The sequence below is a fragment of the Muntiacus reevesi genome, chromosome 18 (assembly GCF_963930625.1).
Source record: "Muntiacus reevesi chromosome 18, mMunRee1.1, whole genome shotgun sequence".
Lineage (NCBI taxonomy): Eukaryota > Metazoa > Chordata > Mammalia > Artiodactyla > Cervidae > Muntiacus > Muntiacus reevesi.
In genome coordinates, this window is record NC_089266.1 from 14,071,337 (window position 1) to 14,088,946 (window position 17,610).

At 46.4% G+C, this 17,610-nt stretch overlaps 1 protein-coding gene across 2 annotated transcripts in view; it reads left to right on the forward strand.

The window, feature by feature from the left end:
- The window catches only part of PECAM1 (platelet and endothelial cell adhesion molecule 1), a 61,744-nt gene that overhangs the window by 3,754 nt on the left and 40,380 nt on the right, over positions 1-17,610 (forward strand). For both annotated transcript variants that reach the window (XM_065909315.1, XM_065909314.1), the window contains 3 exons: positions 7,172-7,465; positions 11,341-11,646; positions 15,588-15,863. In XM_065909315.1, the coding sequence (XP_065765387.1) occupies positions 7,172-7,465; positions 11,341-11,646; positions 15,588-15,863 (876 nt within the window). The remainder of the gene's footprint in view (positions 1-7,171; positions 7,466-11,340; positions 11,647-15,587; positions 15,864-17,610) is intronic.

Sequence of the window (17,610 nt, forward strand, 5' to 3'; positions counted from 1 at the left end):
GCCTCCTGAGGCCTCCATCCTATTTTACCTAAGGTACCTGTGCAAGGTCACTGCTGGGTGATGGCAGAGCCAGGTGGGGGGGCCTGGGACTCAGGTCTACCATTCCTTAGACCACCCAGGACCATGTGCCTGACCTGCCAGCCTGCTCCATCGTTGAAGTGCTTGGTCAGCCCTGGCCCTTCCTCTCCTTTTACCTCGGGCCCCCACCCAACCCCAGCCGGCCAGTCTCAGGAGATGACCTCAGCTCCCTCTTCACCTAGAACACAAGGCTGTCTGGAGGGAACTCCCTCCACTTCCCGCCCTGCCCCGGCTTCAGGCTTATCTGCCTCCCCACCCGTCCTCCCAGCTTCCCTCCTGGCTTCAGAGGCCATGTCTACCCCGCAGCTGGGTAGGGCCGGCTGGTCCACCTGGGCTCTGAGCCCATCCCTGGCATCACCCCCTCCCCCAGAATCTCACGCTGTCCCTGACTGAGCCGCCTACCCCACTTTTAGTAGCTACCCCTGCTTTTGTGGCTCTTCCAGTCTACAAATGTGATTCATAACACTCTATTTTAGGAAAAAGAAAAATCACAAACAAACCCCCCATTTATCTTCTGTCCCCCTATCTATCCACTCCCTTCCTCAGTCAAACTCCTCTGAAGCCTTGTTTCTTTAATTTAATATTTATTTCTTTATTTTTGGGCTGCTTGGTATTTGGAATCTTAGTTCCCTGACCGGGCACTGAACCCGTGCCCTCTGCAGTGGAAGCGTGGAGGGTTAACCACTGGACCGTCAGGGAAATCCTCTGAAGCCTGGTTTCTAATCACTTCTCTGCTTCCTCACCTCTCAGTCGACCCTACCAAGCAAGTCTGGCTTTGGCCCCCACACCTCCCAAATCCTCGCTATGAGGTGATGCCAAATGCCATGACACATCCAGACCTTGGCCTTCAGGACCCTAGTGTTTGCACAAAGTCTCTTTCTTTGGCCTTGTAAACCCTCTTCCCTGGTGTTCTCCCACCAGGGAGACTTTTTGACAGGAAGACTTGGACTTTTTCCCAGGGAGACTTGGACTTTCCCAGGGTCTGATCCTCGCTGAAGCTCATCTCCTCCTCCCTCCCCCAACACACACCTCCACATGCCCACCCTCCAGTTCCACTCCAGCTCTGGCCGCTTCACTGATGATCAGGTTTCCTCCGGGATCGTGGCTGACGTTTCCTCCTAATCATCCCCCAGGGTCCCTCAAACCAGCTGCAGCACCAGGACTTCGTCCCGCCCTTATCTTTGTCTGGCCTTGTATCCTTTAGTCCACGGCACCTCTATCCCCCCTAGGTACCTAATCCAGGAACCTTATCTTCCACCTTTTACCTCAATCCCCATGGCCAATCAAACAGGTCAAATACATATAACAAATATTATTATTATTTTATATTTTTTTGGCTGCACCACATGGCATGTAGGATCTTAGTTTCCTCACCAGGGATGGAACCCATGCCCTTGCAGTACGTTCATAATGTCGTACAAACATCACCACTGTCTAGCTCCAGAACATTTTCTTCACCCTCAAAAAAGTGAAGTCCTTCTGCATCCAATAAACATTTCTCAAGCCCATCCCTGCCCCTCAGCCCACTGCGTCTGCCGGAGCTCAGGCCGCATCAGCTTTCACCTGGACCTTCGTGCGTGTAGTTGTAGCCTCCCCTCCCAGCCCACAGTGGTCTTTCTAAAGCTCCAGTATCATCTGGTTACCCCCAACCCCTCCCAAGACCCCGAGGACAGGGCCCTGCAGGTCAGCATGGTGGACAAGGCCCTCTGTTCTGGCCCCTCCTACCTGTCCCCATACTCCGGTTCCTATAACCACCTGTCCCCGGAATGCATTGATTTCTCCTGCCCCTGTGCTCCGGTACATGCTCTTCTCCTGACCTGAGTCCCCCACCCATCCCTTCTGTCCCGGTCCAAGGCTCAGTTCCGGGGTCACTTCCTTCAGACTTGCCTTGGCCTCTGCTGAGCACCCCTTCCTCCTGGCCTTACACCACTTACTCCAGCCGTCTGGGTCCCCACTAGCCTGCACAGTCTAGGACAACAGGGCTGCTTTCTTATTCACCTTGTGATCCCAGCACCTGGCACCTGGTGCTCGGGGAATATTTTCCTGAAAGAGGCTCGGACTGAACTTGGAGGTACCTGAGATTCAGGGGAGCTGGGTCAGCACACTCCATGCTGAGCATCACGGGTCACCAGGGCCTCCGTGCTTCGTGGCTCCCCGTATTTTCCTGAGAGTGGTGGATGGTCCCTCCTTCTCTATCGTCCACCCCCAGCCACCCACTTCTTTATGAGTCATTTCCAGGTGGAGGGCTGAGGAGGTGACTGAGTCTCGATGCCTCATCTTCCCCAGAGCATCAGCATCCGCTGACCGCGTGCCTGAGGTGGAGGGAAGCAGGGCCCTTTGTTTTAGGGTGCGGGGCCTTGGCGCTGTGGTCCCCCCGTGTCTCATCTGACCTGTGGTGACTCTCTTGCTTTGGATCTCCATCTGCCCTTCATCTCTCCAGGTTAAAAAAATCTATCCTCTTTGAGCTTCGCTGGTGGCTCAGATGGTAAAAATCTGCCTGCAATGCCGGAAACCCTGGTTCAATCCTGGGGTTGGGAAGATCCCCTGGAGAAGGAAGTGGCAACCCACTCGAGTATTCTTGCCTGGGAAATCCCATGGACAGAGGAGCCTGGAGGGCTACAGTCCATGGGGTTGCAAAGAGTTGGACACGACTGAGCAACTAACACTTCACTTCTCAACCATGTCCTTTCATTACAGTTCTGAACCTTTGGTGTCCTCTCTCCAGAAAAACACACACTCGCATATAATTGGATGTGGTTCATGGGTCTCCTAACACCTCTCTGTGAACCTTGGGGAGGCTTGAGTTGTAGCAATCACTCTGTTGTGTAAATAATGAACCCTATACACAGTAACCCAGTTTGGCTGCTCCTGGAAAGTTTATTCACAAAAAGGGTATTATTTTCCATATTATCTTAATGATCACATCCCCAGTGGCTCAGCTGTTAAGAATCCGCCTGCCAATGCAGAAGATGCAGGATATTCGGGTTTGATCCCTGGGTCAGGAAGATCCCCTGGAGAGGGAAATGGCAACCCATTACAGTATTCTTGCCTGGGAAATCCCAGGGGAGACTGGTGGGCTGCCATCCAAAGCGTTGCAAAGATTCGGACACAACAGACTGAGCACACATGTGTTGTAATAATCAGGTAGAGATTTTTGAAGGTTGTGTGGTGTATTTGTTATCTATTACTCCTTAACGAATTATCTAAAACTCAGTGGTTTAAGATAATTTATCATCTCCTGCAGTTTCTGAGGGGCAGGAGTCTGGGAATGGCTTAGTTGGGTGGTGCTGACTCAGGGTTTGTCTGGAAGTTGCAGGTAAAATATTGGTCAGTGTTATGATTTACCTGTGGAGAAGGCAATGGCACCCCACTCCAGTACTCTTGCCTGGAAAACCCCATGGACGGAGGAGCCTGGTAGGCTGCAGTCCATGGGGTCTCGAAGAGTTGGTCACGACTGAGCGACTTCACTTTCACTTTTCACTTTCCTGCATTGGAGAAGGAAATGGCAACCCACTCCAGTGTTCTTGCCTGGAGAATCCCAGGGACAGCGGAGCCTGGTGGGCTGCCATCTATGGGGTCGCACAGAGTCGGACACGACTGAAGCGACTTAGCAGCAGCACCATGATTTTCCTGAGGGCTTGTCTGATGCTGTGGATTCTACCTTTAAGCCCACTCATGAGGCCATTCCTCACCATGTGGGTCTTTGCAGAGGGAGGCTCATGACACGGCAGCTGGCTTTGCGCAGAGTGGGTGATCCCAGAAGAGGAGGGGGTACCCAAGAGGAAAATTGCAGTTACAAACTAATCTCAAAAGTGACCTGCTAGCACTTCTGCAATATTGTTGTTCCTGAGACCAACCCTGGTCCGATGTGGGAGGGGACCACTTGCGGGTGTGACAGTAGAAGCCAGGGCTCATTGTGGTACCCTCTTGAAAACGGGAAACCAGAAGGGTGTTGGTGGAGGTTGTGGTCGTGGTGATGAAACCGAGGCTGCTGGTCTGTTGCATCAAGTCAATGAGCTGGGATTCATATCTTGGTACATTTTATAAATGCTTCCCCTTCTGTCCTGCCTTCCCTTCTTCTTTCTTGTCTGCTCCCACTGACTGGCTGTGGAAGTGTGAGATCCCTACCAGCGAATCAGCTGAGTTAATCTATTAAGCAGATGTACGTTAGGTTTGCTTAGAAAAATGAGGTGGCGGAAGCGCCTGGTGTTAGTACACATCCTCCTCTTGAAAAACCAACTACCCAATGCTTTAGCTGAGTTTGCTGTAAAATGGTTAGACAGTGGTAGAACGCTGTAGGGCTGATCAGTAGGAGACTCTGGCAGGGCTGGCGCTGAGGCTGGAAGACCTAGAGTAGGAAAGGGTGGTGAAATGTAGACCACGAGCCCCAGGTGGGCAGAAACTGTGCCAGTCTTACCCTTCTCTGAGCCCCCAACATTGGGTGCAGTGCCTGGCACAGAAACGGCCCCTCCAGTATCTGCTGAATGAGTGATGCTAAGGAGGTGGGAAGATGTCGATCAGGGGCCAGGCATTGGGCAAAGCGGAGCTGCCCCTTCAATGCTCTCAGCCGCCTTGGTTTGGTCATTCATTGTTTGAGATTAAAATACCAAGGAAGGCAAGTATTAGTGTTCCTTCTTTATAGGAGGAGAGGTGGGATCCTGGAAGGGTTAGATAACTCCCAGTGACACCCAGCTAACGGCTGAGGGACCAGGAGTTTGGGCCAGGTGTGCCCGACTCTGCTTTCTTCCTGGTCCCAGTTCTGTGTCCCGGTGATTCAGGCATGGGTGTGCATTTCATTCAGACGATGACAGTAAAGTAGCCCAAACCAGAGGGGTAACTAACACCAGGAGTCTGGAGAAGTTGTTGTAATTCACCTTAGAAATTTAAAAATATTTTAGGTTTTTAAAATTATTAATTTGGCTGTGCTGGATCTTCACTGCTGTGAGGGGTTTTCTCTAGTTGTGGTGAGTGGGGGCTCCTCTTTAGTTGCGGTAGCTTCTCTTGTTGAAACACACAGGCTCTAGGGCACCCAGGCTCAGCAATTGCGGCTCCCGGGCTCTAAAGCTCAGGCTCAGTAGTTGGGACCCATGGGTTTAGTTGCTTCATTACATGTGGGATCTTCCCGGATCCAGATCAAGTATCAAACCTGTGTTTCTGCTTTGTTAGGGGGACTCTTTACCACTGAGCCATGGGGGAAACCCTGTTTTGTTTTTCCCCTGAAAAAAATTTGCTAGAAATATGACTTCAAGAAAGAGCTTTAGAGAGCACAAGATTCAACAGCTGGTTTTATATCTGTGACTGACAGAATCTAGTCAACATTTCGAAAGCACTTTGTGCCAGGAACTGTGCTCCAAGGACTTAAACTCAATTTCTCATTTACACTTACTATTATTATGTCCGTTGTGACTTCCCTGGTGGTTCAGTGGTAAAGAATCTGCCTGCCAAGTAGGAGACTCAGGTTCGATCCCTGGGTCAGGAAGATCCCTTGGAGAAGGAAACAGCAACCCACTCCAGTATTCTGGTCTGGTAAATCCCATGGACAGAAGAGCCTGTCAGGCTACAGACTGTGGGATCGCAAAAGAGTCAGACACGACTTAGCCACTGAACAACAATGTCCATTGTATGGATAAGCAAACTTGAGGCTCAGAGAAGTTCAGTGACTTATCTAAAGCCACACAGGTTGTATGCAGAGATGGGATTTGGTCCAGAAGTCTGACTCTGCACTCATGCCCTGCTCTCTATCTCCTGATAGAATCACTGTACTAAACAGCATCGCTTAAAATGAAGGAGAAGGTACTGAAGGAGTAGGGAGACTTGCCTGTCCTTACCTAGGAGGGAATGTATTAATTGATGGGAAAATAACATGGTTAAAAGAAGCTTCTGTTCTGAGTGCTCACCCAATAGGCTCCTCAGACCAGGACCTGAAAGACAAAAAAGGGGGTTCTGAAGATTAATCCTGTAAGAAATGCACCTAAACAATCACCTTGTTTCATCTCATGACTAATCAGATGCCAGTTTTTGTTAAGATGCTCAGAAATAAAGGCACAAGGATGGACTGTTCTATTCAGTTAAAACCTGGGACATGTTGAAGTTAAATTTTAAGTTGTTCAAAAAAGATTTGATGTTATGAAAAGAGAGAAAGAAAGACTTTTTTTTTGTTTTTTTGCCAGTATCTCTGGCTAGCTACCTGGCTATACCTTTTGCTGTCTGTAAAATGATTTGGGACCACTTATAAAAATTATGTATATTATTGTTCAATAGGATAAAATAAGGAAATCAGTGTGAGAAGAAAATTAAGGCAGTTAAATAAAACTGTGACTCTTTCAGCACGGAAAAATGCATCCCAAATGTTGCTAGAGGTAAAATTTGGAGCTTATACTTCTTGGCAGCCAAGGTGAAAAAGGGAAGCAAGATTCATGAGAAAATGTGGTTTCAAGTTCTCACTCATCTGGTGAGGCTTCTGACTCCATCAGCTAGAAAACATCAGCTGAGACTGTGCTAATTTGGTCAGGCTAGGGTGGGGGGATGGGGGGGTGGCAGGATTGGAGGGAAGGTGGGGGAGGGTGGCGGAGCATTTCCTGGGCGTCACCATGTGATTTCAGAACAGTGGTAGCCATCACTTATCCCGCAATTACTGTGTGCCAGGAACTGCACTGGGTGACTTTCTACTCTTCTGTCTTACAACAACCTACTATGTACGTATTGTAACCTCATTTTAGAGATGAGGAAGTTGAAGTCAGAGAGGTTAATCACCCAAGGTCACACAGTAAGTGATGACCCAAGACTTGAACGTTCCTCTGCCCAAATCCTAGGCTCTCTCCAGGGCCATGATGCGGCGGCTCACTGGCTGCACACATCTCCTGGACATGTTTTAGTTGTCACACTCTGAAGCCTGCCACCTTGTCATGGTGGGAATATGAGCCACTTAGTACCAACTGCCCTGTGCTTGACCCACCACACATAGTCATCACCTGCTTGGGACCCCTGGACGCTCTATTGTGCAGGAGGTGATGATACCCATCTGATGATGACGGTGATATTGTTCCTGAGATAACAGATGGGTGGTTCTGCTCTCCTTCCCCTCGGCCTTCAGCCTTCACCATCAACAGCATCCACATGCAGATCCTGCCGCAAAACAAGGTGCAAAACGGGGAGAACCTGACGCTGCAGTGCATCGTGGACGTCAGCACCACCTCGCGGGTCAAGCCTCTGCACCAGGTGCTGTTCTACAAGGATGATGTGCTGCTTCACAACGTCTCCTCCATGAGAAACACAGAGAGTTATTTGATTCCCCACGTCCGGGTCTGTGACTCAGGGAGATACAAATGCACCGTGATCCTGAACAACAAGGAGAAAACGACGCCAGAGTATGAGGTGTGGGTGAAAGGTGAGAGCCCGGACAAGAACACGGTTTGGGAGGGTGAATCACGAACAGGTGCTGTAGCTAGAAGAGCGACTGAATGAGTCACGACACACTGGACCTCCCTGCCGATCCGCCACCCTTCTCACTTGTGTGCTTGACGTTTCCCCAACCTGGAAATGCAGGCAGTAGACACGCTCCCGATTCACCAGGCTTTTCCTTACCGCCTTGCCTTTGCACGGGCTTCCCTTGTGGCTCCGCTGGTAAAGAATCCGCCTGCAATGCGGGAGACTTGGGTTCAGTCCCTGGGTTGGGAAGATCCCCTGGAGAAGGGAACGGCTACCCACTCCAGTATTCTGGCCTGAGAATTCCATGGGCTTTATAGTCCATGGGGTCACAAAGAGTGAGTGACTTTCACTTCACTTCACTTGCCTTTGCACATGCTATCTGCTCTCCCTAGAACTCCCTCCTCATCGCCTCTCCTCATGAACTCTCTCTTCTTGAACACTCAACTCAGTGATCTCTTCTCTGACACTTTTCCCAAGCAAAATTGATCTCCCCTAGGGTCCTGGTCCTTATAGCTCTTGTCCCTCTCTGCATTCAGTGGTATTTGTACAAAGGTCAGGGCGCTGGGTGCTGACACTGGATTCTGCAGTTGCTCTGCTTAGTTTTGGTCTGGACAAGTCCCTTACCTTCTCTACACTTTAAAATTCTCATCAGTGAAATGAAGATAATAATACTACCTCAGGGAGTTACTGAGAGGATTAAAAGATTCTGTGTTGGTAGAGTTTAGTGCAATTTCTAGCATATAATGAGTTTCCAATAAGCTGCAATTACTATTTCACTCAATAATGCAAATTTCTAACACATCTGGTTGCTCTCCAGACTGTGAGATCCTGAGGAAAGAGGTGGTGTTTAGTGCTTTTTTTTTTAATATAGCTCAAAAAAATCTGGCTAATAGTAGGCACTCAATAAATGATTGTGGAATAAACCCAGGTGAAAAGAGCAAGTAGAAATAGAGATGGAGAAACAAGAAAAATGTATCATTGGGGGAAATTTGGGTCACACAGTTCCATCCATCCATTCATTCATTGGTTTACTCTCTCAAGAAGCATGTCCCAAGGTTGCAAGTCAGGAAGAAAAAAAAAAAATAGGTGCTAGACATGAAAATGCATCAGGCAAATCCTAGCTCTGGGATGCAATTACAGTCCTGGAAGGAAGAGATATATTTAACAAATCACTGCAGTCCAACAGTCATTTGATCTGACTACCTTGGGAGCACAGCGTTGAGAAGAAACAATTCAGCCTAGAGAAGTTGGGGATGGCTTGCCGGAAAATAGACACCGGGTTCAGATACAAAAGATCACGTAGGAATTATCTTGATGGCCAAATGGTGCCAAGGACAGAGAAAAGGGATGTAGCATAAGAGTGAAAGTGCAGAGGCTGAGAAAGAAGTTGCTCTCCCAGCAGAGTGTCCCTGGGTCAACTTCCCTGACCTCTGTAGGCAGGTTTTCATTTCCCGTCTCTAAAATCGAGATCACTGGGTATCTCTGCATACCCTTGAATGTTGTTTGTTTTGAGAATTAAATGGGGAGCAGAGGGAGTGATCCAATGTTGGATGAATGAATGGCCCACCATGTACTAGGTGCTTGGCCAGACCATCCTTAGAAAGAAATAATCTTACAGCAAACAGGAAATAGGAAGAATCAGTAGGCAAGTGTTCGGGGGCATTTTCCTCTCAGAAGTATACAACCTCTGACCACCTTCCCATCAGGCTTTGAGGCTCACATGGGAGGACATGACTGTGTCACCCTCCAGGCCGGTTCGTCCTCTGGACATCCTGGGTGTCCCATGGACAATCGCGGCATGGCTGGCCAGACATCCCTCTGTATCACCAGGGGCCACAGCCACAGGGAAGCAGAGCAGTACTTCAGCATCTCCACGGGGGACAGGGTCCCCACGTTCACAGTAGTGATGAGGAAAGAGTGGCAGGCCAAGACTTTGGGAAACAGATGTTGAAAAGAAATGTGCCAGAAACTTGGAATGATTTAATGGACATAGTTTGTGAATTCAGCCCCGTTCTTTCTGGACAGCTGCTGCCATAACTGTCATTTCTGCATCTTTGAGCTCACTTCTGTGATCAGAACAGTCATTCATACCATTGTTACTTCCAGTAATAAGAACTACCCCTTATTCAGGCCCTCATGGGACAAGATAAAGGGCTCTCAGCACGTCACATGCATTTCATTTTACCCCTGCAATGGTACTGCAAGATTAACCTGGTTCCTCCATGCACAAGTGTCAACGCTGGAGCTCAGAGAGGTTGGGTGGTCTGGTCACGTCAAACACAGAGCCCGAGTCAGAACCTCAATCTATCTGACTCCGCAGTTGGCCTCTCTCTCTTGTTTATGATAGAAGGTCTTTGAGGCAGACAAAAGACAATCCATTCATTCATCAGCCATTTATCAAGTGTGCATTCTGATGAAGACCTAACAATGAGTACGAGGTGATCCCATCCCTTGATCCCTTCTCCTGGTGATCTCGTGTAGGGGGTAGGGGAGCACCTTCACCAGAAGTGACAGTAGAGGTGGAGCACGTGCAGATCTCCTCCCCAAGAGGACAACTCTGCATCTCTCCCTTTTTTTTTTAAAAAAGAAAATTATTTTTATTATTATTTTTTTTAAACAACAAAAGCATTTTGTATTTGGGGTATAGCTGATTAACAAGGACGTGATGGTTTTAGGTAACAGCGAAGGGATTCAGCCATACATATACATGTATCCATTCTCCATCCCTGATCTGGACGGGTCAAGGAAAAAGATTCATGAGTCTTGAGTGATGGGGGCAGGTGGCACATTCAGGAAGAGGCAAGTTTAGGATATGAGCAAGTCTGTCTGACTCCAAGATGGAATTCATGGCCCTTGGACCCTGGGGCCTGGACAGGACAGCTCATCTCAGCCAGACTCTCCCAGTTCCCTCTAATCCGACCCCAGCTCACCACCTGCTGTATTTTCCCCTCCAGCCGTTCCTCTGCTCTAGGCAGCCCTCCTGAAAAGCCACTCATATCCCTTGGCACAAGCAGATCCCGATGCCCTGAAATGCCTGTCCTTGGCCCCCATCTCACTTCATCTGTCCAAATAACCTCCTTCCTCCAAGAATCCTCTCAGGCGCTATTCCTTTCTAGGATCTTCTCTGATTCCTCAGGCAAAGAGGGACTCCTCCTTTCCCGACTGCTCCCTAGGTCACTGTCTCTGTGAGGCACTCGAATTCCTAGTTATTTTCAGCTTTCATTTTTCAACTGAGAGGCCACGCCTGCCTCTTCTCCTCCCCACCCCCACCCTCACCCACCCCACCCCTGCCTCTGGCTATAAAGTCACAGACCTGGGGGTGAGTCTCAGTTGCTCTGAGGCTTGAAGGCTGTAAGCTTCTGGGTGAGCCTTGAACCTCTCAGAGCATCACCTTCTTCATCTGTAAAATGGACTTAATTTTCTCTTTCCTGCCCTCCCCAGAGATTTACTATGAGAATTGCAAAATGGAGTCATGGATAGAAAGTTAATCCTAGCTTGTTGTTGGCATTCAATATATTGTAACAACCACCCCAGTAATACTGATGAATACTGGCAGCCTTTGTTTTGTTCTTAACTATGTCGGTTGAGATGACTTGACTTCCCAGTGGAATTATAAACTTTGAAAGCATCAACCACATCTTAGACATAGTCTATATATTTTTTCAAAGTACCTGGTACGGTGCTCAGCACATACATACTCAATAATTACCTGGTAGGTAGCACTGAGGTTCTGGGAACAAAAGAACCGTCAGATGGGTCAACCCCAGTGACTGGGCTTGTGGGTGGCTTGGCCACTGGAGCAAACATACTAATGAGCTTTCTCTTCCCCCAAAGGAGTGTCTGATCCCAGGGTGACGCTGGACAAGAAGGAGGTGATAGAGGGTGGAGTCGTGGTAGTCAACTGTTCTGTCCCAGAGGAAAAGGCTCCTGTACATTTCACAATTGAAAAATTCGAACTAAATATAAAGAGTGCCAAGAAAAAAAGAGAAAAAAACTCTCAGAACCAGAATTTTGTGACGCTGGAATTCACAGTTGAGGAGCAAGACCGTGCCATATATTTTCAATGTCAAGCGAAGATCTTTTCCGGGTCCAACGTGGAGTCCTCCAAAGTCATGAAGAGTGAACGGGTCACTGTGCGGGGTCAGAGTCCTATTCTCCTTTCTATCATTCTTCCTGGTTTGCTGGTTTGGTCTGGGGAGACAGAGCCCAGAATTGGAAAGGGGCTCAGGCAGGCCTTTGCTGCTCAAGACTGTTCTTTGTTTATTATTATTATTTTGTATTGGAGTATAGCTGATTAACAGTGTTGTGATAGTTTCAGGGGAACAGCGAAGGGACTCAGCCATACATATATGTATATCCATTCTCCCCCAAACTCCCCTCTGGTCCACAAAACATTGAGCAGAGTTCCATGTGCTATATGGTAGGTCCTTGTTGATCATCTATTTTAAATATAGCAGTGTATACATGTCTATCCCAAACTCCCTAACGATCCTTTCCCCCCATCCTTCCCCACCCTCCTGCAACATTCTCTAAGTCTGTGAGTCTGTTCCTGTTTTGTAAGGAAGTTCATGTGTATTTCTTTTTAGAATCCACATACAGGAGACGTCATACCATATTTCTCCTCTGTCAAAACTGTTCTTAATCACTTTATATTTTTCAAACTTTTTGACTGTGACACAACTTAATTATATATACATATATATTTCCAAACAATTCTTAACCTTCGTACAAGATGCATTTTGCTATTTTTCTTTCTATCCTATTTCCATTTCTTAAAGCACTGGCAGAGACTCACTGAAACGATATCTTGTGTGACCTGAGCTTGGGAACTGTGACTTTCAACCACGAGGATCAGACATCAGGAAGTGGGGTCTGGAGGGGATCCAGAGGGAAGGGGGCAGGTCCTCAGCTTTCACCTCCTCCATTTGATGAGGGGTTTCCCTCTTCTACCCATTCTTCCATCACTGAGATGTTGGACAAATAGGAAACAGATGAGGTGACCTGAGAAGGACTCTCAGGCGAGAAAGGCTACAGCAGAGGGGAGCCAGGGTCTGAGTGTCCAGGGCAGAGAGCTCAGAGCTCCAGGTCAGACAACTAGCAGCTCCCAATGGCCTGAGAGGGGAGCATGCGTGAAGCAGGAAGGAGGTAGGGGAAGGAACAGCTTACCGCAGAAAGCCTCAAGTGTATTCAGGATTGGAGCCCTACAGCTTGTTAAGTGGCCCTCAGGGGACTTCCCTGGTGGTCCAGTGTTAGGAATCTGCTCGTCCACTGCAGGAGACACGGGTTTGATCCCTGGTCAGGGAACTAAGATCCTACATGCCATGTGGTGTGGCCAAAAAAATAATAAATCAAAGCAACAATTAAGAAAGAAAAAATGAACCTCTGTTTTTGGCACCTTCACTTTTGCCCATTGTGTGTACATAATGCTATACTGTATATGTATATATTTCCTGTATAGTATTATGTGTATGTGTATATATATATTTATAGTATGTATATACAAAATTTTTTTATTGTAGTTCATGGTGTGGGTTAAATTTTCAGAAAATGTGGTACTATATAAAGTGACAGTTCTTCACAGTAAGTACCAGCACTTAGAGAAAGTCTTTTGTATGGTCTTCTAGACTTGTTCTGCTCATTCATCATGTTCACACACAGTTTGATTTGTTTATCTTTGTTTTTACCAAAAAAAAAAAAAAAGAGAGAGAGAGAGAGAGATCTGTCAAACATTCTATTTTATAACTTTTTCTTAACAAATACAATATAGATGTACTTTTGTCCATATCAAGAAATACGGATCTTTACCATTTTAGTGACAACTCAGAATCCTGTTATAAGGATATGCTATAATACATTTGCCTCATTTCATTTTAGTTTTTTAAATTAATTTATTTTTTGAAAGTGAAAGAAGGTTTTATTCAAGGAGGGAACACACTCCATAGCCAGAGCCTGGGCCATCTCAGAAGGTGACAGTCACCTGCCTCATTTTATATTGATGGACATTTAGGCATTTTTTCCCCACTTGTTTGCTCTTAAGACAATCTTGCAGCAAACATTCTTGTAACTTCTATAGTTTTGTGAGTATTTCATTATTATTTATGTGTCAAATTCTTTTTTTTATTTAATTATTTATTTATTTACTTTTTGCCGGGTCTTTGTTTCTCTAGTTTCAGGGAGTAAGGGCTATTCTAGTTCTGATGTGCAGGCTTCTCATTGTGCTGGCTTATTTTGGTGAAGAGCATGAGCTCTAGGGCACCCTGGCTTCAGTAATTGTGGCACAAGGACTTAGTTGCCCTGTGGCATGTGGAAACTTCCTGGACCAGGAATCGAACCCGTGTCCCCTGCTTTGGAAGGCAGATTCTTAAACACTGGGACCACCAGAGAAGTCCCTGTGTCAAATTCTTGATTCGAATGTTTTGTGCATTTTTGGTATTGAAAAATATCACCAATGCGCTCCTCCAAAAGGATGAACATTTCCATCAAAAGTGTTCATTCTCCCACATCCTCATCAACACAGTATATTATTGATGTTTTCTCTTTTATTGACTGCCTTGTGAGCAGCTTGCAGGATCTCAGTCTTCCGTCAGGGATTGAACCTGGGCCACAGCAGTGAAAGCACCGAATCTTAACTAGACTGCCAAGGAGCTCCCAATATTTCTGTTATTTTTGACAGTCTATTATAATTGAGGCACAATGGCATATCACTACTGTGATTTGTATTTCTTTGGTCTAAAGACCAAAGAAGGTTGAGTATGCTTTTTACATTTGTAAATGTGTACTTCTATATCCCTTCATGCCTGCCTATCACATACATTTTGCCCATATTTGCCTATTGCTTCTGATTGATTTGTTTGAGCCCTTTATAAATTAAAGGGATGAGCTCTTTGTCAGGTGCTATGCAAAAATTTATCCAGTTTGTCACTTGTCTTTATTTTTCACTTCCCTGAAAAAGCTTTCAATCTTTAGTTAAAATCAAATTTATGCATCTTTTCCCCTTATGGTATCCATTTATGCATCTTTTTTTTTTACGGTATCCAGTTTTGTGATTCATACCTAAAGTTCCTCCATGCTCCAAGATTATTAAAGCAAAAAATGCACCTCTGTTTTCTTTTACTGTTTCTGTGGCTTAATTTTTTTTTCCTCTTGTGCATTTAGATCTCTGATACATCTGGAGTTAGTTTGGGTGTCAGGAAAAAATCTTTAGTTATTATCAAACTACCCCAGAGGGTATTGTTGAATGTCCTAAAAGATGCCGTCTCTTTTTTTGACTCTTACTCAGGAAAACAAACTTTTTTTTTAATGATAGCCTTTTATTGTGAATTTAAATCACTTTACAGTTAAAAAAAATAAAACTAATGAATATTAAAGTAGTAGGTCACTTTAAATTTACTTTTGGAGTCTTTTAATGTTCTTATCTGTATTTTATGTGGCTGTAATTGGTGTATATACTCCTTTACGTTCTGCTGGGGATTTTGGTGGAAGCAAAGGCCTGGCCCTACTTCCCTCACGTGTCCGAACCCTAATGTTGACCCATATTTTATTAAAACAGTGTTTTTCAAACTGCATGAGTCATGAAATCAATTTAGTTAGTCACAAACAGTATTTTTAAAAAAGAAATAGAATAGACTAAAAAACACTTCACAGGGGCATATGGTTATTTAAAAATTCATTTCCATGAAGCTGAACTTTGGAAAGCAGGGGAATATCTAAGCTGAAATGCCAGAGGTCCATGAAATGGTATGAGAGTTACCTAGAAAACGCTTGGTGGGCAGGAGAAGGGTCTGATTCTCACTGCTGTGATTATTTCTGAAGTCATTTGAAAAATGTTCTTCAGATGAGGTGTGGGTTTGACCTTGGGAAGCTCAAAGTTAGAGAGAAGGCTGAAGATGCAAGAGTGAGTGAGAGGGAGGGAGCACCAGAGCAGCCTAGGTGAAGGTTTTTGAAAGCAAAGGTTGAATTTTTTTTTTAATTAATAAGGAAAAACTGGTTGGCATCCAAAAGCACAGAAAAGGGGAGGGAAGTGCTTTTTCTCCTCACCCAGATTTGAACCTGAGTCCAACCAGCTTGTCCTCTTCTCGTAGAATCCTTCTCTAATCCCAAGTTCCACATCATCCCCGAAGGAAAGATCACAGAAGGAGATGACCTCCAGGTCAAGTGCACTGTTCAGGTGACGCACCAGGCCCCGTCTTTCCCGGAAATCATCATCCAGAAGGACAGGGAGATTGTCGCACACAACAGCCACAGCAGCGAGGCTGTGTACTCCGTGATGGCCACGACGGAGCACAACGGCAACTACACGTGCAAAGTGGAAGCCAGTCGCATATCCAAAGTCAGCAACGTCGTGGTCAACATCACAGGTAGGGTCGCTGGAGGGCGTCGGCCTGTGGCGGGCTCGCGAGGTCTCTGTGCTGGAATCCGGGCCGGGCAGTGAGAGCTGGTTCTTCTGCTCCCGCCGGACTGAATGGGTGTGCGCAGGCAGGGCCGTGGTGCTCATGGGGAAAAAGTGCAGAGCAAGTCAGCAGTCCGCTGTGGCGCTTGAGGGTGCAGCTTGGGCAGTCAGATCCCAGCCGGGCCACTCGGTACATCTGTGACCTTGAGTGAGTGGCTGACCGTCTCCTTGCCACGTTGGAGTGATGATAGCACTGCAGGACTGTTATAAGGACTAAATGCCATCGCCTTTGCTACAGAGTCGCATACAGAGTAAGCACTCAGCAAATGTTAACTGGCGTTTCTATTATTATGTCACATTTTTCTTCCCTTTGTGCCAAGTACTGTGCTAGATCTCTACATCCCTGTGGAGGTCCTAAGACAGGGTCAGGAGCAAAAAATCATTACTAGACTCAAAAATCATAGTCATAGTTCCTCTTTGTTGAATACTCTTTGCCTGGTTTACATACGTTTTCATTTCAAGCTCATAATTATGCCATAAGGTAGGTATTATGATGCTGGCTTTATGGATGTAGAAACTGGAGCTGAGAAGTCAGGTCACTCACCCAGTGATTACAGGATTGCCGAGTGGCAGAGCAAGAGTTACCCCCGGCCTGTTAGATTTCCAAACCCCATGTACTTAGAAAGTTCCCCTGGATGCCTTCCTTCTTTACCTGGCTTTACTTTTCATTTACTTATTTAGTTTAATTTGGGGGCTGTACTAAGTCTTCATTGGAGAAGGAAATGGCAGCCCACTCCAGGATTCTGACCTGGAGAACCACTTGGACAGAGGAGCCTGGTGGGCTATAGTCCATGGGGTCGCAAGGAGTTGGACACAACAGAGCACGCACAGACACACAAGTCTTCACTGCTGCGCTCTGGCTTCTCTCTAGTTGCAGTGTGTGGGCTTAGTTGCCCTGCTGAGGTTGAAATCCCTGACTGGGGATAGAACTCATGCCCCCGGCAGCAGAAGTGCAAGATCTTTTTTTTTATTTTAATTGGAGGCTAATTACTTTACAATATTGTAGTGGTTTTTGCCATACATTGACATGAATCCACCATGGGTGTACATGTGTTCCCCATCCTGAACCCCCCCGCCCACCTCCCTCCCCATCCCATCCCTCTGGGTCATCCCAGTGCACCAGCCCTGTGCACCCTGTCTCATGCATCCAACCTGGGCTGGCGATCTGTTACATATATGATAATATACATGTTTCAATGCTATTCTTTCAAATCATCCCATCCTCGTCTTCTCCCACAGAGTCCAAAGACTGTTCTATACATCTGTGTCTCTTTAACTGTCTCACATTTGGGTCATCGTTACCATCTTTCTAAATTCCATATATATGCATTAGTATACTGTATTGGGGTTCTTCTTTCTGACTTACTTTGCTCTGTATAATAGGCTCCAGTTTCATCCACCTCATTAGAACGGATTCAAATGTATTCTTTTTAATGGCTGAGCAATATTTCATTGTGTATACGTACCGCAGCTTTCTTATCCATTCGTCTGCTGATGGACATCTAGGTTGCTTCCATGTCCTGGCTATTATAAACAGTGCTGCGAGAAATGCAGGGTCTTAACTGCTGGATGGCCAGGGAAGTCCCTACCTGACTTTACTTTTCAAAACAGCCTTTACCAGCAAAGAAAAAATGTACTCTTTTTGTATTGTATAT